A 22,051-nucleotide genomic window follows, 5' to 3' on the forward strand; every position below is an offset into this window, starting at 1 on the left:
GAAAATTGGTGTCTTGAGGTGTCCTTTTTGGTAGCCTGATTTCAACAAATAATTACATTTAAAAAATGTTTCGTTCAACATTTGATGAAAATAAATTGTCTTCATTTTTCTAGACACAGTCTTAATTTTATAGTGATTTATTGTATTTACCAAAAGTGGGATTCCAGGGAGTATTCTGCACTGTCATGTTAAAGAATCTGATTGGTTACTTGGACAACAACTCTTTTTTGTTCCTATTGTTCTCCCTCCTAAGGCCTATTTTAATATACAGACCTTAGGAGGAGTTTGTGTGGTTTCCTTTTCTTTTTGTGTGCATAAGTCAAAATAAGGAGGCGCTTGAACATTGATGCCCTTTTCGTGGAGATGGAGTGAGATATTATGCTAAACCTGTAATCATGTCATTGCAGCAATGTGCTACATACAGCACAGGTTTCCCACTATACTGTCCTTTGACTGGTGTTCTGTTTTTTCCGCTTCAGTGATGTACGTGCAGAAAGCTACAGCTATAGAATCATCTCCAGACTTTACAACACCCCTGATGGCTATGATAAGTCTCTGCTGTGCCAGCATATTGAACAGCAGTACAGAGTTGGGCCTTTGGAACTTAACAGGGAAGCAGTAATCAGAACACAAACCAATCTGAGGACCAACAAGAGGATCTTTACTGATAACAATGGATACCAGATGCAAATAAGGGATTTCAAAACCTACGACAACAACACAGTGGCCAGGGTATGCACATGAGAAAAGCGTATAGTTTGTCAGCCTTGTTTACTATATATGATTGCATGCCTATCAGAGAAGAGTACAAAACCTTGGAATTTCGGGGCCATTTTAATAGTTTACAAGAGATCTATGTGCAGGAACTCAGATGCTGAAAAAACGTGTGTCTTTCACTGTAGTTACCAACACCTGTAAAAATCACCTATCCCTAAGAGATATTGAGACCCCAACACATAAACTGACCCTACCCATAACTCTATGTGCAGGAACTCAGATGCTGAAAAAACGTGTGTCTTTCACTGTAATTACCAACACCTGTAAAAATCACCTATCCCTAAGAGATATTAAGACCCCAACACATAAACTGACCCTACCCATAACCTTAGCAATTAAGGGATAACCATTGCCAATATAACTGTATGCAGATAATACATATAATAGTGCCATAGTTATCAGTATTGCCATTTTCTTTTTTATTTTGCATACCTTAATTTATCATTTTCTCCTCATGCTCACCAGCAGTAATGACAGCTACAGGAGTTGGAACAGACCATAATACTTCCAGTAGTGCTTATATTTATAGCTAAGCTAAAATCTGAATTCCAGGTATGGATTTTATTACATAATTACACTGGTCCAGGTTGGTTGACTGAAAGTATGAATATTTTAGACCTGTGGGATTACTGTGGAAGCTGGATATCACTGTCGTAGTTGCTGCTACTACAGTGATCACTGCTGTCTTCTTCATCCCATGCCAAGCTGCTGCCCTTATGCAGAGGTCCAGAAGTTCCTAGGGGTGCCTTTAACAGTGAGCAGTAGTGGATTGATATTCCAAAGGTACCCGCATAATTCTAGCACCAATACCACTCGGCAAGCCAGTGATATTGGACTAGTGCAGCCTCTACTCTCATTTCTCAGATTAGTAACCACTTCTGGCTTTAACCATATTAAAGGTCTGTGGTGTCTTTCCACTGACCACCAGTGTAAGGAGTCTTCTTAATGACCATCAACTTGGTTTGGTAATGAGTAGGGGGGCGCTAGTGGTTGACGGTGAGATAAAAAAATGAGACAGCTAGGTCTCAATGTGGAAACTTGTCATAGGCATGCAAACATATGTTGTGAAAAGTTATAACACACAATATTATAACAAAAGTGGTGATAATAAAGTCCCAATAGTAGAATGAAGACAATATCGGCAATGAAGAAATGGTGATCTTCTAAGATAAGTAGATTCCTCTATATAGACAAAATGGAAAATCCTTCACCAAGAGTTAAAGCACACCTCGCAGTGGTATATAGATATCTGCTTACCAGATACCAATGACTCCTTTAGTTAAAAAGAGAGTCATTAGCGCTTGTGCAGGATTGTGCCTGCTCACATGGGACGGCTGGATGGTATTAGACAAAGAACCCTTCTTGCCCCGGTAATCAGACATGGGATATATGAAAGACAATAGAATCTTCCATAGTGTAATACAGTTTATTAAAATCCGAAATTAAAGCCAAATTGCCGCTTACATTAAAAGGTGCCTGCCCGGCACTGGGCTGCTCGCTCATCTGGGTAGGATCTCAGTATGGATGCCATCACTCTGCCTCGATGGTCAGCGTGCGTTCCACCCGGCGTATGCAACAACCAGAGATACAGGAGGTAGGAGGAGATCTGGTGAGGAGCAGAACCTGGTCACGTGATCTCCTCCTACATCCGGTATCATACTGAGATCCTACCCAGATGAGCGAGCAGCCCCAGTGCCGGGCAGGCACCTTTTAATGTAAGCGGCCATTTGGCTTTACTTTCTGTTTTTAATAATTTTAATAAACTGTATTACACTATGGAAGATTCTATTGTCTTTCATATATCCCATGTCTTATTACCGGGGCAAGAAGGGTTCTTTGTCTAATACCACCCAGCATCCAGCCGTCCCATGTGAGCAGGCACAATCCTGCACAAGCGCTAATGACTCTCTTTTTAACTAAAGGAGTCATTGGTATCTGGTAAGCAGATATCTATATACTACTGCGAGGTGTACTTTAACTCTTGGTGAAGGATTTTTCATTTTGTCTATATAGAGGAATCTACTTATCTTGAAAGATCACCATTTCTTCATTTCCAATATTGTGTTCATTCTACTATTGGGACTTTATTATCACCACTTTTGTTATAATATTGTGTGTTATAACTTTTCATTTTTACTTTTCACAACATATGTTTGCATGCCTATGACAAGTTTCCACATTGAGACCTAGCTGTCTCATTTTTTTATCTCACTGTCAACCACTAGCACCCCCTACTTATTATTGACCAATTTTTTGCTCAACAAGGGGAGCAGCTTATTGCCTAATAATAATTTTTCTTTTATTTTTCACTAATTTATTTTTTTTGGCGCGGAGTTTGTATTTTCTATATCAACTTGGTTTGGCTTATGCAACGAGATATGACTTTAGCAGTAGTTCCCTGAGACCTGAATGTCATTTCAAGAGTCCCTTGGTAAAAAGTTTGAGAACAACTGCTTTGGACTAACAAATCTTCTCTCTCATAGAATTATTACCCCATGGTCCGTACGGCTTATATAGAAGACGAGAACACACGACTAGTCATTATGGCTGAGCGGTCACATGGAGCCTCCAGTCTGGACAATGGCCAAGTGGAGGTATCATTACCTTTTTAAAAATATGTGGAATAAATCCAAATTCAGAGATCTACTATGTGCTGAAAATTGAGCCGATTTATTTGTTGGACATTACTTCCTTCTCTAGATAATGCTGCATAGAAGACTGTGGAATAACTTGGAGTGGGATTTGAATTACAATCTGACTTTAAATGACACTTCTGTAGTTAGACCAACTCTCTGGCTTATGATGGGATCCAAGACCGTAACCAGTTCTTTGTATCAGAGAATGGGGCTGTCTCTAGAACATAGGCCTCTGGTCATATTTATTCCATTTAAAGGTAAATTCTTACTATTATACCATACTTGGTAATGTAATCATTTTAGCTTATTAGCCAAAAAGGGAGAGCCATAATCCTTCTCACACTGAGATAAACTGTAAAGCACAGTCGCTGTAATGTACTAGTAGGCAAGAAACATATAATGAGCAAACATGACTTTTATCATGTGTCACAGTGGGGGTTTATTTACTAAAGCCAGAGTGCAAAATCAGTCTTACTTCTGCAGAGCAGCTTATCAGCTTATAACTTCAGCTTGTTCTATGAAGCTTTGGCAAAAAAACATGGAAGCTGATTGGTTTCTATGCCGAAGTGAGACTGATTTTTTACTCTCTCCGGCTTTAGTAAATAAACCCCAGTGTGCTTGAATATTGATGCCAGCCATGCAAGAATGATTCCTTTTAGGTTCTTACCAAAACAAGAATTGAGGATAAATCTTCCAGTGGAGACACTTCTTCCTGTGATTACAATACTCTAGAGAGATCTTTTTGCAATTCCTGTTGTGTTTTAAAGACCAGGAAGAAAAGGGAATTCTCTCACAATGGAACACATATGGCAAAAAATGGTAGGGTTATTATCATTACCTGTTGTATCCGAAATGAAAACAAAATCTTTACTTCCAATGCAACACTCATGAAAATCTCTGGATGGGAAGCGTGTATCACTGGTCTGATTTGTGTGAAAATTTCAGCTTGAGCTATTAAGTCCAGTAAACAACAGTCTTTTTAGAACAAGGGAGCAAACAAGGCAGTGCCAAATGTGAAAATGAGCCTTCAAATTATATAAAAATGCAGCATTCATTTTAGGGCCATGGTCAACAAGCTTCAATAGCCAAGCATCTTTTTGACATGAGATAAAAACACTTCTGAGATCATTCAGACTTTATTACATGTGCATTTGACCTGCTTTAAGCTGTTTTTGCATTCCCTTAGACTTGCATGGAGAGGTAAGTTCTGAAGAAAACAAAAGCACTGGCCCATATAATATTTGCCTGTCCTGCCTTCCATACATTTGAACTTGACTCTTTTCTAGGACTACTGTTGCCAGCACAATATTCAACATTTAACACTTCTGGATGTTTTCGGATGCTTGCGCCCCATTCTGCAAACTATTTTTTCACCCTGCAGCCATTACAGCATATTGCATCCCAGTGAAGAGAGAGGGCAGTGGATCCATTTTTGCAATACTAGGGTGTCAAAGGGACACAGTAGGTGAAGTACAAGATGGCCGGCAGAACCACAGTGAACAGCGAGGTACCCAGACATCCAACAATTCCAGAAGTGTCAGATTATGAAGATTCTGCTTTAGCTCTGCAGAATAGCAAATGTTGGAGGCATTGTTATCTGAACAGGTGGTGCTACTTTTCTTTTCCCAGGGTGTTTTTATTACTTTTAAAACGGTAACAGGGTCGGTTAAAAAAAAAAAAAAATCACTTTCCATCTTAACCATAAAAATTGTACAGAACCATTACACATTTCCTTTAATAAATTTTCATTTGAGTTAAGGAGAGGATAGGTGTGATTAATCAATTCTTTTTTTTTTTTTTTTTTTTTTTGGTTTGAAGTGTAGCAGAGTTTGAGTCTACAAAGCTTATTTACTGTTGTTCCTCATCATAGTAATAAGGTCTTGCCCCCCAACGAAAGCTGTGACAGTATTACAGTGATGCTGGTCTCTAGTAAACGTATTTGCAGTGTATAGGGAATGCACTCCAGAGAAGAAAACAAGGGAATTGAGCTGACAGTAGAACCCTGGCTGTCGTGGTAGGCCAGAGGTGGAGATGATATCCCCAAGGATGTAATCCTGCTCTACTCCAGTCAAAAAGACAAAAATATTTAACACTGTTAGCACATATCCTTACAAAACTTGAGCAATCTACTTTTTTTAATTCTGTTGGAGTCCCACCAATATAGAGAATCATTTTCAGTAATATGGTGGTGTGTTAATTTTATGTTAATTGCATATTTATTTCTAATAATAATTATTGTCATTCAGGAACATCAGCAACTGAAAAAATGCCATCCGTCCCCATTGTATTACCACCCAACATTCACCTTCAGATCCTCAGTGTTCCTGGCTGGAGTTATTCTTCAAACCACACAGAGCATATACACAACCTCTACAAAGGTATGTCTTCTACAATCTGAAAGTGATCACCTGCATGATAAAAACAGGACCAGTATTCATGGGTGCACAACCTGCCATATTATTGGGAACAGAGAGGAATTTTGTGTCTCATTAAATAGTTCTTCCCCATTGTTTATATTGCAGGGTATTGGATGGTATGCAGGTATTGCAGGGTGTTTAAAACAATGTCAAATAAATTAATTTTGAATTAATCGGAGTGGCGATCTCATTCTTCCAGTACCCTGCAAACATTTATGGAGACTCTATGAAATACCATTGTTGGCAGAAAGCTGGCCAAACTGGCCAGCTTTGGCCCCTGTCTGAGACTGCTGTCACTTCTATATGGAGACTCAAATACCTAAGGTTGTGGTCTAAGCACTGGCCACCGCCAGCCCTCTGACAAATAAGAGTCCTATTGTACAGGGGGTGACTGGTGGGAAGGGCTTGAAACCCAAGTCAAGACGTCTCTGATGCAGTACTGAAGTGACTTTCCTGGAATAGGGTGGTACGGTAATAGCCGACCGCCTGTGCAGTGTGGTACAGTCTTTATGTGGCACTTTTAGTTTCAGATGGGGTAGAGGACAGGTTTATCACAAAGGACAACTACACATTGGCTTTATAAATCAATATTGCACTTAGCCTAATACACTTATTAAATCAACAATATAATGCTATGACTTTTTTTTACATTCTCTAAGATTTTCTCATGGTGTTCCTTACATAACTTTAATCAATTGTGGCTGAAATTATTTATCATCACTTACTGATCATCTAGGCTCCATTTGGTGGACAGAGTACACAGGAAGTACTATCCAATAAACCGGAAGTACTGTCCTATGCTTTAAAAATCCCAGCATTTAACCACTTGCTTACTGGGCACCTCTACCCTCTTCCAGACCAGGCCAATTTCCAGCTTTCAGCACTCACGTTTTGAATGACAATTGCGTGGTCATGCTACACTGTACCCATATGACATTTTTTTCACACAAATAGAGGGTGTGGCGCTGTCCTAATTCATAGAAATACTTGGTAAATCGTGTGTAGCCAAATCCCATATATAAAGTCGCATATAAAGTATAGACCAAAATTGCAAAATAAAAAAATTCAACGGAAATAAAACTAAACATAAAACAGCAAAGTGACCCCCTACACACGATTTACAAAGTATTTTTTAAACTAGGACGACGTTACACCTACACACTCCAAAGGGGGTCACTTTGCTGTTTTATGTTTAGTTTTATTTTCGTTGAATTTTTTTATTTTGCAATTTTGGTCTATACTTTATATGCGACTTTATATATGGGATTTGGCTACACACGATTTACCAAGTATTTCTATGAATTAGGACAGCGCCACACCCACACACTAACCCTTCACTTACCTTCTGTTTTTTCCACCTTGGTGGAAATCACATCTGTGGAGGCAGCAGTCCTTTATGCGATTTCTTCCATTGTTTCCATTTTTTTCCATTTTCTCCACTTTTTTCTCCACTAGGACAACGTTACACCTACACACTCCAAAGGGGGTCACTTTGCTGTTTTATGTTTGGTTTTATTTTCGTTGAACTTTTTATTTGCAATTTTGGTTTATACTTTATATGCGACTTTACATATGGGATTTGGCTACACACGATTTACCAAGTATTTCTATGAATTAGGACAGCGCCACACCCACACACTAACCCTTCACTTACTGATGAGGCGGCACCAATGGGTGGCACTGATGAGATGGCACTAATGGGTGGCACTGAGGCGGCACTGATGGATGGCACAGAGAGGCGGCACTGATAGGCACTATTAGGGCGGCACTGATAGGCACTATTAGGGCGGCACTGAGTGGCAGCATTGATTGGCAGCACTGATGGGCACTGATTGGCAGCACTGGGCACTGATTGGCAGCACTGATAGGTGACACTAGTATGCACTGATAGGTGACACTGGTGGGCACTGATATGTGGCACATTTTCCTTCACGCTGACAGCATTTGTTTTTTTCCTTGATCAGCTGTCATTGGCTGACAACTTATCACGTGGTAAAGGGCCTGCTGTGATTGTCCCTTTACCTGATCTATGATCAGCCAATTCTCGTGGACTTGGCGATCATGGAGCACTCTGCCCGAGAAGCGCGAGAATGGGAGGACATCTGTGGACACCCTCCTGGCAATTTAGGCTCGCGCTGTAGCTGTCTTTTGGGCTATAGCATGGGCAGCAAGTGGCTGAATGAATGATTTGTATAGTGCTGCACATGCAAACTGAATCGCCTCGAGGCGCTTGATCTCTCCTGTGTTGTCCAGCGCCTTAGAAGAGGTATGTCTTGACTTTCTTCCTAAAGGCCTGATGGTTTTCTTCCATGCTGATGTGGGTAGGTAGAGCGTTCCATAGCCGTGGTCCTTGGACTGCGAATCTTATTTCTCCTTTTGTTTTGTATCGGGTTTTTGGAATAAGGAGGAGGTTTTGGTTTGAAGATCGAAGACTGCGATTGGGTGTATAGTGCTTTATTTTCTCGCATAGGTATTGAGGAGCGTTTCCTTCTATACATTTGTGGGTGAGGCAGAGGGTCTTGAATTTGATTCGGTTCTTTATGGATAGCCAATGTAGGCTCCTCAGGGAAGGGGAGATGGATTCCCAGGGTTTTTTTCCTGTTAACAGTCTTGCCGCCGTGTTTTGGATGAGTTGCAAGCGCGCAAGCTGATATTGGGGTAGTCCTATGTAGAGGGAGTTTGCATAGTCAAGTCTGGAATTGATGATTGTTCCAACTACTGCTGCTTTGTCCTCTTCTGGGACGAAGGGGATGAGTCTACGTAGCAGGCAGAGGAGATGGTGAGATTGGCTAACTACTGATCCTATTTGTGCATCCATTGACATTTCTGAGTCCAAAATGACTCCGAGACTCTTGGCTTTGGTGCTTGGAGAGATGGTCTGTCCGAAGATGGTGGGTGGTGTCCATGGGGTCTTAGTTTTGGAATTTTGATTTGCGTGTAGGAGAAGAAGCTCTGTTTTTGATCCGTTGAGTTTAAGAGAGCTAGTGGTCATCCAGTCGTCTATCAAAGTGAGGCATATTTCTAGTTGCTGATGATGGTCTTTTTCTCCAGGGATGCGAAAGTATAACTAAAGGCAAAACTTGTTCTTTAGGTTTGGATCGAGTGGAGATGGATTAGAACACCTGTCAGTTTTTATCTCTGTCTGTACCACCATCACCCTCGCAATTTGTCCTGTTTACAATTAGCGTTGAAAGTGAAAATAAAAATAAAATCCCAAATTTTGGGTTGTCCCCAGAAAAGCAATAGATGGGAAATCTTCTCTTGGGGACACTAGTTTTGGTGGCCTGAGGGTCCACAAGGAATTCCCTTAATTTGCAGGGATTTTTTCTCACTTCCTGTCTTGGCAATGGGACAGGAAGTTGAGGCAAATCTATGCAATGGGGCACAGATGGCAAAAAATAAACCAATAGAGTGTTATAACCCTCCCTTACTCTAGCCAAAATGGAAAAAATTGTGCATATACTTCTATTTTAACTGTGGAAACGCACTTCTCATTTTTATTGCAGCCTTTGTGTATGTTTGTAAGATTGCTGTCTTCCACTTGGTATTCAGGTGATTGGAGGCATAAGAAGTGAAAGTAAATATCTCCAATAGAGAGACTGCAAAAAAAAAACACTTTCTTTTAGCAGAGGGGGGGTAATGGTTAGTCCTACAATCAGGTATTTATTGCTGCCACTGTCCCTATTGAGGAGATGTTCCCTTTCTCTGGTTGTGGTCACCAGCACACAGTAGAAGGTTTCGGCACCCGGAGGGGATATATTGACAGTGCCATTATTTTTGCTAAGAAGGAGCATTTCTACATGGTTGGAGAGGCATGATGGATCGATTTTATTGGGGATAGGTATATTTGTATGTTTTTATAGTAATAAATGGTCTTTTTGATAGGACATGACTGATGGCAATATTTGCTGTATGGTTTTGGTTGTTCTTGATATATAGCGTATTTAGTTAATATATTCTGTATGGAAACTGTTCGTAGCAGTCCTTTAACAGTAGTTGTTTTTGGATTTTGGTCACCAAGAAAGCAAGTGAGAAAAAAATAATCTCCCTAATGACGTACAGACAAGTAAAACTGAAACTTGTGTCTCTTTGACCCTCTCTGTTAAATAAAAAAAAAAATGGAAATGGAGTACTGATTTCTCACTCAATTTTCTTTGAATTCTCGCAGGTGATAGACAGAAAACTGCTGCAGATTTTCATCGAGTACTTCTCAGGATCCAGCACCTCTATGAGGCTGATGAAGACCCAGTTCTCTCCAAACCAGCTAGTGTTAACCTCAAGGTGGGTTCCACTTCCTCACTACTGCAGGCTGTATGTATCCTGTGGTTTCTGAACAGAAGTCTTTAACCTGAGGCACAATAGCGTCTATATGTATGAGTGTGCTGAATGTACTGTATTTATGAGGACTCTGCTGTGTGAAGTGTTATTATTATACAGGATTTATATAGCGCCAACAGTTTGTGCAGCGCTTTACAACATGAGGGCAGACAGTACACTTACAATACAAATCAATACAGGAGGGATCAGAGGGCTCTGCTCGTTAGAGCTTACAATCTAGAAGGGAGGGTCAAGTGGAAACAAAAGGTAATAACTGTGGGGGGTGAGCTGATGTGGAAAATGAAAAAACAAATGTGATATTTTGATGAATCTGTAGCTTTTCCCCATGTGTTATTTCATATGTTATGGATATGCTAGTTTCAGGGCATATTAAAGCAAGGAAGTCAGAATTGTCAGCTCCTATATTTCCTGACGGGTTCTGTTTTACGGGAAGTGGTCACCAAGTACAGAAGTTCACCTAGGTAAAGTAACTTGTCTTTATCTGGTTTGACAATGTTTCATTGCAGTGCAGATTTTTTTTCTGCCTGCAGCTATGTTAAATAATCATCTAGTATAGAGCAATCTCTGGTCACAATTGCTGGTTTCCATTGCTGATTATCTAACAATTGTAGAATTAATTTAAAGGATTAGTTCACCTTTACTTGCTTTTTCAGCAAACCTCTCTATGGATTGCAGGTGCAGTGTCCTCAATACATTAACATGCTGTGCTCTGCTTGGAAATAAATGCTTGTTTTTTCAGATGCTCATATAATTGTCCGGCAGGAAACCCAGTGTTAGAAGGATAGCTCCAGAAATTCATGAACAATCATTCAGCTTTGTTCTCTACCCACGCATGCGCAGTCCACTCACTTTGGCAGTTCAGAATTCTGCATCGGTAGGGAACAAACCCAAGTGCTCGTTTGTGGGTGGCCGGGGCCACACATCCAAAATTCTGTACATCCTGCTATCCAGAGGATGAAAGGGGAGAGCAATGGAATAAGTAGCATGACAAATGTAGCATGACAAGTAAGCATTCTTTTACAAAGAGGACTGGATATTTATGTATTGAGGACACTGTAATGCATAGGGAAGTTTTGGGAAAAGGTAAGTATAGGTGCACTAACTTTTAAAAGCAGTGGTCTCCAAACTTTCTAAACAAAAGGCCAGTTTACAGTCTTTCAGACTTTGGGGTGCAGACTGTAGTCAGTAGGAGTAGAAAATGCCTCAGCATCAGTGGGAGTTAACAATGCTTCAAGCTGGTGGTCATTGAAAGTAAAAAAAAAATATATAACACCTGTGCTCAGTAGAAGGAGGAATAGTGCCCCATCATTGTTGTTAGTGGGAGGAATAATGCCTCATTGTTGATACCAGTGGAAGAATAGGGCCCCAAGACTGATGTCAGTTGGAAGGAATAGTGCCCTATTGCGGTGTCAGTAGAAGAGACAGAGCCCCATTATTGGTGTCAGTGGGAGGAATAGAGCCCTATTGCTTGTGCCAGTGGAAGGAATTATGCCCAATGGTTGGTGTTGTTGGGAGTAATAGTGCTCCATCATGGGTGTCAATGGGAAGAAGTATGCCCCATTGCAGATAATCTGCATCCTGCCGCATGAGCGATTATATGCGAATGGCCACGATTAGCTGCAGGAGTTGTCAGCCTCACATTGCTTTTAATGGGACTGCCTCCTTCAGCTAATCACAGGAACCCTTGGTGGAGTTCTCTCATCTAATTGGAGTGCAGATGCATATGCAGGTGTGAATGTACTCATGGATACAACCACTTGCCTAAATCCTTTTTTTTTTTAAGGCTTTTCTTGTCCACTTAAAAATGTTCAAGACAATCACATGGTTTTCCCTTGCAGGGCTTTTTCAGCATTTCTCTGCCATACACTCATTATTCATTAGACTTTTGGCTGTTGTGGAAATTTCTACCTACCTCACTTATACGCCTAATGATACATAAACTAAGCAATGTTCATACCTCACTTAAATGATTAATGATACATAAAATAGGTGATTAAAACCTTTTGTCTATATGAGAATCAACCAATGAGGTTGCCGCTATTACGGATGTAATTAAAGCGAATGATAACTGTGCGAAAATAATAACAATCAAATTTATTTAAGCTTACTATTGTACAGAAAAGAAACTTGTATTAAACAGATATTACCAACTATAACATAGATGATACAACCTTAAAACAAAGATGTTACCATTGATAAAAAGTAATACAAATCGTAATATTGCTATAATGGACCTACAAATGCTGTCAGTATATCAGGACAAATTGTAGGACAGGAAAAGTTACAGAAAAGATGAAAAGACCTGGCAATAGCATGCAGTGTTGACTAACCCTACCTTCAAGGGCTCTAGAGGATACTGGCTGTGGCTCGGACTCCGTACCCTGTGGGGATCCCATTTTACTCATCCACATTACACCCCTTATAAGTAATTAGCCTTAATGGCCACACCAAGATAGTAAAGGAGGTACATTACAGAGAGAAATCTTATTTCCCAAGGCTTCTTAGACCACAAACCAAATAGACTGAGCCAGATGTGTATTCTGATATATACAAACTTGTAAAAAAAAAAACACCCTTCCCCACCCCCCCCCTTCCATATGCTAAACTGCTACATTTAGCCAATAGGGGTGGGGGCTCTCTTAAGCTAGGACACCAGCTACCATTTTAGGATCAAGTTATTCCTGTTTCCTTCCCACCTCCTTTTTGAAGTGACATTCCAACAAGTCCATAGATTATGCTACCAAATGGTCAGAGAAGAGGCTTTTGTCAGATAGCTACTCCAGATAAAATTTCACAGCTGGGTATGGTGTCTCTGTTGATTCTAAACATGTTCTGAAACTATAGAGTTATCGAAAGATCACTGTAATAAATTCTATCATTTTCAGGGCTTACATTTCCACATCCGTTCCCCGCTGAAGTTCATTCTTGAACTTATGCCCTCCCTCAATGATTTTGTACCCACCCCCAACAGCCCAGAAGCCCCGACCCTCCCCACCACCACTGTGACCGCCTCTTCTTTTTTGGAGCACGCCGGAACCCATCAAGGTAGACTTGAGACAGCAGAAAAATCCTGGTGCTTTTTAGACTCCACATCCAGACAATGGGTGCCTGTGCTGCGATGTTTCCACGCTCCTCTGCCTTGGAAGAGCAGAACTCCAACATCGATGGTGGGATCCTGGCATCTTTTAGTCCCGTAACTTGGGAATGCTGTGTGATGTTTGCAAAGATCGTATCGGACCTCGAGACGACACTGTTCAGCATGGTGAAAGAAAGTTAAGGACAGTCTAGTCATTGCACCTTGGTTTCAAGATATGGCGTGATGGTTGTTGTTGCTTCTTCAGGTGGCGGTAGGGTGGGCCTCATGGGACAGTCGTGCATGAATACAAAAAAGAAAAAGGAGAACGTCAATGTACAGTTTTTGGAGGAATTTCAGACAGGAGCAGCGGTGTGGCCATTAAGGCTAAATACTTATAAGGGGTGTAATGTGGACGAGTAAAATGGGATCCCCACAGGGTATGGGGTCCGAGCTACAGCCAGTATCCTCTAGAGCCTTTGAAGGTAGGGTTAGTCAACACTGCATGCTATTGCCAGGTCCCTTGGTACACCACACCTGCCCACGGGGGTAGGGTTAGTCAACACTGCATGCTATTGCCAGGTCCCTTGGTACACCACACCTGCTCACGGGGCTTAGGTTAAAGCAGTAGACAGACTGGGAGATGTAGAATTTATTTTCAATATTTTTATTGTTTTTACCTTATACAAAAATACATGTTACATTCAACTTTATTTAAGGCGAATTGGGTAATAAGACAAGACAAGGAAGGTACCCATAAGCATCAAACAACTGTAGTGGTCAGCTGAGTAATACAGGCCTATGACCACTCAGCCTAGGGGTGAGCAAGTCCTGGGGTGTACACGAGATTGAGGTGCGCCTTCATTCATATTGACTGGGTGCCGTGAGGAGTTAACACTGATCGTCCGGCTACTTAGACCCCTTTCACACTGGAACGCTTTGCAGGCGCTACAGCGCTAAAAATAGGGCCTGCAAAGTGCCCTGAAAGAGCCGCTCCTGTCTCTTCAGTGTGAAAGCCCTGAGGGCTTTCACACTGGAGCGGTGCACTGGCAGGACGGTAAAAAAAGTCCTGCTAGCAGCATCTTTTGGAGCGGTGAAGGAGCGGTGTGTATACCGCTCCTGCCCATTGAAATCAATGGGGCAGCGCGGCTATACTGCCGGCAAAGCGCTGCTGCAGCAGCACTTTGCGGGTGGTTTTAACCCTTTATCGGCCACTAGCGGGGGTTAAAAATAGCGGCGCTTTACCAACGACGCCCCCAGTGTGAAAGGGGCCTTAGGTATAAGGAGATAAACTAGGAGGATGATTGCCCCTAGAGGCCTATATCTCCATCCCAAGGGGATCTCACTGTGAAGATAACGGCTCAGGGTAAGCACTCCTGTCAGTCTAAGAGGCCGGTTGTAAGGGATCAGTCTGTATTCCTACCTACTGTTACTTTTATGTTATGGGGGATAGGCCGTGAACTATCGAGCAGTCTTATTCGTCATACCAAAACTTCGGTCAATTATACCCCTTTGAAAACAGATCAATGTGAGGAACAATTGGCGAGGCGAGTATCCTAGCCTTGGTTTTGTGGGGGCAGTACATTGTAGGCATTGCTATAATTTATGTAATAGCAGACCCTTAACAGTTAAATCCATGGAACTACAAGTATCAACATGGCTGATCTTTGGGAATAGGAAACAGATATGTAACAGATCTATGACAGATCCAATTCAAACTCTGGATAATATCAAAACACTGTTACTAATAAACGCAGTAACATTGACAGAGATTTATAACCACTGCTGTCTTAACCACTTACGGACCGCCCACCGTCGTTATACGTCGTTACTTTGAAGAGGAATATCATTGTTATGGCAGCAGCTAGCCATAACCCCGGAATCCTCTTCTTCAGCGGGCGGTACGCTTCAAGATAGAAGTGTGGTCTCTGCGGTGGATTTGCTATTGGCGGCGGGAAAGGGCATTTTTTCAAATGACCAATTTTTTTTATTGCATTTTAGTGTAAATATGAGATCTGAGGTCTTTTTGACGCCAGATCTCATATTTAAGAGGTCCTGTCATGCTTTTTTTCTATTACAAGGGATGTTTACATTCATTGTAATAGGAATAAAAGTGACACAATTTTTTTTTTTAAAGAACAGTGTAAAAATAAAAGGTAAAATAAATAAGAAATTTTTTTTTTTTTTTAACCGCGCCTCGTCCCGACGAGCTCGTGTTCAGAAGCGAACGCATACGTGAGTAGCGCCCCCGCATATGAAAACGGTGTTCAAACCACAGATGTGAGGTATCACCGCAACTGGTAGAGCGAGAGCAATAATAGACCTCCTCTGTAACTCAAAACATGCAACCTGTAGACTTTTTTAAACGGCGCCTGTGAAGATTTTTAAGGGTAAAAGTTTGTCGCCATTCCACGAGCGGGCGCAATTTTGAAGATTGACATGTTGGGTATCCATTTACTTGGCGTAACATTATCTTTCACAATTTAAAACAAATTGGGCTAACTTTACTGTTGTCTTATTTTTTAATTCAAAAAATTGTATTCTTTCCAAAAAAAGTGTGCTTGTAAGACCACTGCGCAAATACGGTGTGACAGAAAGTTTTGCAATGACCGCCATTTTATTCTCTAGGGTGTTAGAAAAATATAAAATATAATGTTTGCGGGTTCTAATTAATTTTCTAGCAAAAAAAAACTGTTTTTAACTTGTAAACAACAAATCTCAGAAAGAGGCTCGGTCCTTAACCGCTTCACCCCCTGAAGAATTTACCCCCTTCCTGAGCAGAGCGTTTTTTGCGATTCGGCACTGCGTCGCTTTAACTGACAATTGCGCGGTCGTGCGACACTGTACCCAAACAAATTTGACGTCCTTTTTTTCCCACAAATAGAGCTTTCTTTTGGTGGTATTTGATCGCCTCTGCGTTTTTTATTTTTTGCGCTATAAACAAAAACGGAGCGACAATTTTGAGAAAAAAACAATATTTTGTACTTTTTGCTATTTTTTTCTCAGTTTAGGCCGTTCTGTATTCTTCTACATTTTTTTGGGTAAAAAAAATTGAATAAGCGTATATTGATTGGTTTGTGCAAAAGTTATAGCGTCTACAAAATAGGGGATAGATTTATAGCATTTTTATTATTATTTTTTTTTTACTAGTAATGGCGGCGATCTGCAATTTTTATCGTGAGTGCGACATTATGGTGGACACATCGGACAATTTGGACACATTTTTGGGACCATTGGCATTAATACAGCGATCAGTGCGATTAAAAATGCATTGATTACTGTAAAAATGTCCCTGGCAGTGAAGGGGTTAACACTAGGGGGCAGTGAAGGGGTTAACTGTGTTCCCTGCTACCTGATTCTAACTGAAGGGGGAGGGACTAACTACAGGAAGTTACAGATCGTGGTTCCTAGCCAATAGGAACACACAATCTGTCACTCCTTTTCAGAACAGAACAGGGAAGTGTGTGTTTACACACACTCATCCTAGTTCTGTGTCTCCTGGTCACGATCGCTTGTGGCCAGCGATTTCTTGTGGCCGACCGTTGGCCGTGAGCATCGGCACCCCCGCTGTGCAGCGGGCGTGCCTGCTATCCGGACCCCGCGAGCCAACGTACAGCTAGGTGGTTTCGCACAGGGGAGCCAACCTGCCACAGTATAACTGCGGCGGCTGGTCCGGAAGCGGTTAAGTGGTTAATCAACTTACTAAAAAAACCAAGTGAATCTGGAGATGACCAGTCATATTGTCACTGGTAGTAGGAGGTTGCGGACTTCAGCCATGAAACCCAATTATCGAATCTGAGGGATAAAACGCCAATAAAGTTTAGTAATGAACATTCTATTTTTCCTCCTAGAAACAAAATAAACCAATGGTTATATACCTGTAACAAGATATTAGCATATGAAAACACAAATATACAGTACATTACATTCCATAAAGAAAGTCTTTCTTATTTGTTTTGGAACAGTGCACTTTTTTAAAATATCAAAAATTGTTGAGCTCAGCTTTAATTACTACCACGTGGATTTTTGTTTTATGGTATACTATTAATTCCCCCAGAAAAATGTATTCATCGTGGTGAGAAAAAAAAAAATAGCAACTCGTAATAAACCTTTTAGCGGTACCATTTATCTACAAATCATAGTACCTCACCACAGAGAATCTCTCCAGAATTGTCTCTCTGAAAAACAAACAAATTTTAGTAAATTTCAATTCACTATCTTGGCTCAGGTAATTTTGCATGTCAATACAGTTTACTTTACACTCTCACCAACCTGGTCAGAAAGAAGGGGGGGGTCATTTGGGTGGGTTCTCAGTAGTTGAGACAACAGACCTCAGAGTTATGCCCTGTACACAAGAGCAGAATGTCCGACAGAAAAAGTCCAATGGAAGCTTTTCATCGTCTATTCCGATCGCGTGTAGGCCTCATGGGACTTCTTTTTTCAAAAATTCTGACGGACCTAGAAATGGAACATGTTCTAAATATTTCCGACGGAACCAATACCTATCGGGAAAACCGCTCGTCTGTATGCTGTTCCGACGGACCAAAAACAACGCATGCTGTGAAGCAGGTATGAGACGGAAGCTATTGGCTACTGGCTATTGAACTTCCTTTTTCTAGTCCCGACGTAAGTGTTGTACTTCACTGCGTTCTGGACGGTCGGACTTTGGTCGGACTTTGGGTTGACTGTGTGTAGGCAAGACCGCTTGAATGGAATTCCGTCGGAGTTCCGTCGGAGAAAACTTCGGAGTTTATTCTGACGGCAAAACTGGTCGTGTGTACGCGGCATAAGACGACACAACATATATTCCATATTCCACACACATACTCACACAATTAGATAGGTTAAAGACTAACTCTAGACATCACACATATCAGCATGTTTTCTACAATAACCTGTACTTCTTCTTAAACCCATAACATCTGTTTTGTAAGGTTGAAATTCTTTCAGAGAGCCATCCCATTTCATTAGCCCCTTCTCAGCCTGTATGGACGCATTCTTAGGATTTTGGAATGGGACCCATGACCTAGGTGGTCCATACTTCTTACAGCTAGGCCACGTGGCAAAGCGTGCAGAGTACACTTCAAAATCATGTCTTGTGGTCCTATATGGATTATATTTACCGACTTTTTCAATGGGACTGGATAGACAAAATTGAGATATGTGACCAAATACCCCACATAAGGGACATTTTATCTTATCTAAAGTGGTACAGCATCTCTTAACGGCTTTGTGTTAGACGACTGAGAATGTTCGATGGCTACAAGTGGGGTGGCTACAACTGGATTAGTAGCTGTCTGTTTACAAGATATAGGGGCAATTTTTAAAGAACTCTTACCTTCCAGGGATTTGTTCTTGTTGGTACATACCTTAGGTGTAGAGGATGTCCCCCTGATTTCAGACATACCCAAATTTGTTGCTTTGTTATCCATTCTATCTGCGAACTGAGCAAACGGCTCCTTTTTTCCCAACTGATGAACGTCTTCCTGTAATCTTTGGGTTTCTAGTACTAACTGCTGGTGGATTGCCTCAGAATTTGACATATAAGCTTCTAAAGTACTGATGTTACCTTTGGGTATTTCTAGCGCTTCTTTTAGGGATGTGTTTTGCACTTTCAAACGTTCATACTGTTTCGCTAACCAACTGGCCGCAAAGCTTAGCAGTGTTTTTCCTGTGCGCTTACTACAGCTTCTTCTAGTGAAATTTGATTTCACATCCTCTACCGTCAGAGGGACAGAAAATGTTCCTTCTGCCTGGAGACTTTCCTCCCTTAAAGGACTGGGCAACTGCATAAGGCCCAAGTCCTGACAATTGCTCCTTGTCTCCCTGAAAATCACTGTCACCACTTGTTGCGGGTTGTGATGGTTTCTGCTTGTCCCTACGTTCAAGCATTGTTTGGAATGATTTCTCCTTAAAGTGGATGTAAACCCAATGTCATCCTTTCTAAACTACTGCCATAGGGTTATCTATAAGGATATACATGCCTCCTGCATGTATCTTTACCTGTCAAATGTCTCCCCTCTGTCTGTTATGAGACCCGAAAAACTGCAGATTCTGTGGGCGGGGCTGTTGTCTGGAGCTCGGTGGGTGGAGTCGTGATGTCAGTAGACTCCCCGCCCACCTCTACACTCCCCTTGTCAATATGCATTTTCTCCTGTGTATTTCTTACACTGAACTTCTGCTATGATCTCTAACATCCAGTGAAAAGACAGGAAAGTAACCACATGACTTCAGCATGCCAAATCATGGTGAGGTGTGGAACAGCCAATCCTTGCAGAGCTGCTGAAGAAAGGAGTGGGGGAGGGAATTTAAAAATACTGCATGTCTATTAGGCTAATGCATGAGATGTAAATCACCTGTCACTCACAGCAAGGGGGAGTATTTGACAAAGTTTTTCTCAGTTTGTCAAGAATTGTCTCACTGAACAATAAAAGGGGATTGCTCAGAGATGGATTAACTCTGTGTGGCAAGACTAGGCTCAAATGATAGGAAATCTTATACTCTACAGTATGATATATATATAGTATAAAAAAAAAAAAAAATTCGGGTTTACATCCACTTTAAATCCCATAGTAAAAACATTAATTTCCTCTATTCTATTCGCTGACTCCAGCATCCATATACCCCAACTATCTTTTTCATACGGCCATGTCATCTTTTTGTGGTGAGCACAGTACAGATCTTCCCATACTTTAAGTTTTAAATGTACCGTTCTTAGAAAACCTCTTCCTAGTCCAACAATCCCAATCACTAATATATTTTACCACCCAGGGCCCATATTTATCTATCATCTCTTCCCTTGGGGTCAGTTGGTAGAGTTTACCCCACTCAGACCCCCTCTTTGAAGCGATTCTATTACCCATCCTTATGGACGCTTGGACCCTGACCTTTTTATAGGTTTCTCCTCCAGAGGTAGCTACTCTCTGGACCATGATTGGGTTGACAGGTACCGTCCCTGTCACCATTGCTGCTTTTCACTACTTGTCAGAACAATATTTTCCCTGTTCATGACGATAGTCCTTCAAGTCAGCCTTGAGATTTCCCAAACTCATTAACCTCCCTGGCGGTATGATTATTTCGGATTTTAGGTGCTGAAAGCGGTACAATTATTTTGCATGGAAATTTGGCGTTTTATATTGTAGGTCTGTAATTCTTAACAATAACACACTTAAATCTGTCCAAACAAGAGTCTAGTAGATATCCCGGATATGATAAAGTTTGAAACACAAAAACATAAATTATAATATAATAAATAAAAATAAATGATTAAAAAAAATAAAAAAAATAAATAGTAATAAAATAAATTTCCCCACGATTCACTATCGCTCAATTCTGCAAGTGTTCTAATTTACTATCGCTGTTTTCTAGATGGTCTAAAGCCACTTTTGACGTAAAGGGACACTTTTTGGTTGCTATGGACAATCTCCAGTTTCCAGGCAGAAAGAACAGTATATATCACATAAAACTGCATGCAGGGCATGGGCCAAAGCACTGGGGACAAAAGGGATGTGAAAGCATTTCATACAGTACTGTAATCTGTAAGATTACAGTACTGTATGTGTTATGATTTTGACATTTTTTGAATTTGCCGCCAGGCTCCGCCCCCGTGCGTCGCGACGCTCGCAGGGAACGGAGCCTGGCAAGGAGAGGCTTCGGACGAAGACAGAGCCCACGGACACTGCGGGGGACATCGCAGGATCCCGGGGACAAGGTAAGTAAAGCCACACCAGGATCCTGCGATGTAATCCCGAGTGTGGCTCGGGGTTACCGCTAATGGTCCTGATTTTTAACCCCAAGCCACACTCGGGAAAACCGCCAGGGAGGTTAATAGTTCAATCTTCCCCTTTTCTGAGGTATTCTAAAAAATGCCTTAAAGTAGGGCTATATCTCAAGAATGATTAGAGCAAACTTGGATAATCAAGAAAATATATGGGAGGGCGCCCAGGGTCTGTGCCCATTGGGGTGCCTTGGAGGGGGAGCGCCGCCAGATTTCACAGAGCGGGGATCTTCCACTTACCTGGCGGCCACTGTCATATGAAGTCCCGCCTCCTGGACTGGCTCCTATGATAGACAGCACACTGATGACTTCCATCATAGGAGCCGGTCCAGGAGGCGGGACTTCGTATGACAGCGGCCACGCTGGGTAAGTGGGAGATCTCCGCTCTGTGTAATCCGGCTGCTCTCCTCCCTAATGCCTATGCACTTAACAACTGCATTGATGGGCACTAGTGAGGCTGCGCTGATGGACACTGGTGATGGTGAGCCTGTTCGGTGGTTTAATGGGCCACTTGACTGGACTTGCCCCCCAGGCCTAAGGCTGCCAGCCCTCCCCTGACCACAGTCATTTCTCTAATAAAAGCCTTGCACACACCTGCATAATCAGAGTTGACCTAGGATTGGAGACTTCATCCCTTCAAAGCCTCTGGAGTCCAGGTCCCAAACTGGGCTTTACCAATCACTGAGTAAACTGAAACCCTCTGTGCAAGACCCCTGGGTGACACAAAACCCCTTTCACACTGTGGCAGGGCATAGCCCCGTTACAGTGTGTATTTGTTTATGTATTTTATTGTTTATTGTTTATGTATTTTATTGTTTTTCATTGTTTTTTATTCTTTTATGTTATTTATTTTATTGCTTATGTTTCTATTAAGCATGTAGTCTTAACTTTTAGGAACTGCTGCTGCTTTTATGTGATCTGTCAGTTGCATGATTCCAAAACTAAATTATGATTACCTACTGAGAACACTTGTGTTTTACCACAAGAATCTTCTCTGACATCTGAATAGTGTGCTGTTGTGACTGCTGCAGAT

General features: G+C 41.5%; 1 protein-coding gene across 1 annotated transcript in view; it reads left to right on the top strand.

Moving 5' to 3' along the window:
* MAN2B2 (mannosidase alpha class 2B member 2) overlaps positions 1-22,051 on the top strand; it is a 106,052-nt gene that overhangs the window by 64,913 nt on the left and 19,088 nt on the right. Inside the window, exons 13-17 of the mRNA XM_073610441.1 lie at positions 480-732; positions 3,261-3,371; positions 3,478-3,670; positions 5,660-5,791; positions 9,999-10,111. Coding sequence (XP_073466542.1) covers positions 480-732; positions 3,261-3,371; positions 3,478-3,670; positions 5,660-5,791; positions 9,999-10,111 — 802 coding nt within the window. The remainder of the gene's footprint in view (positions 1-479; positions 733-3,260; positions 3,372-3,477; positions 3,671-5,659; positions 5,792-9,998; positions 10,112-22,051) is intronic.

Source organism: Aquarana catesbeiana, linkage group LG01 (assembly GCF_042186555.1).
Source record: "Aquarana catesbeiana isolate 2022-GZ linkage group LG01, ASM4218655v1, whole genome shotgun sequence".
Lineage (NCBI taxonomy): Eukaryota > Metazoa > Chordata > Amphibia > Anura > Ranidae > Aquarana > Aquarana catesbeiana.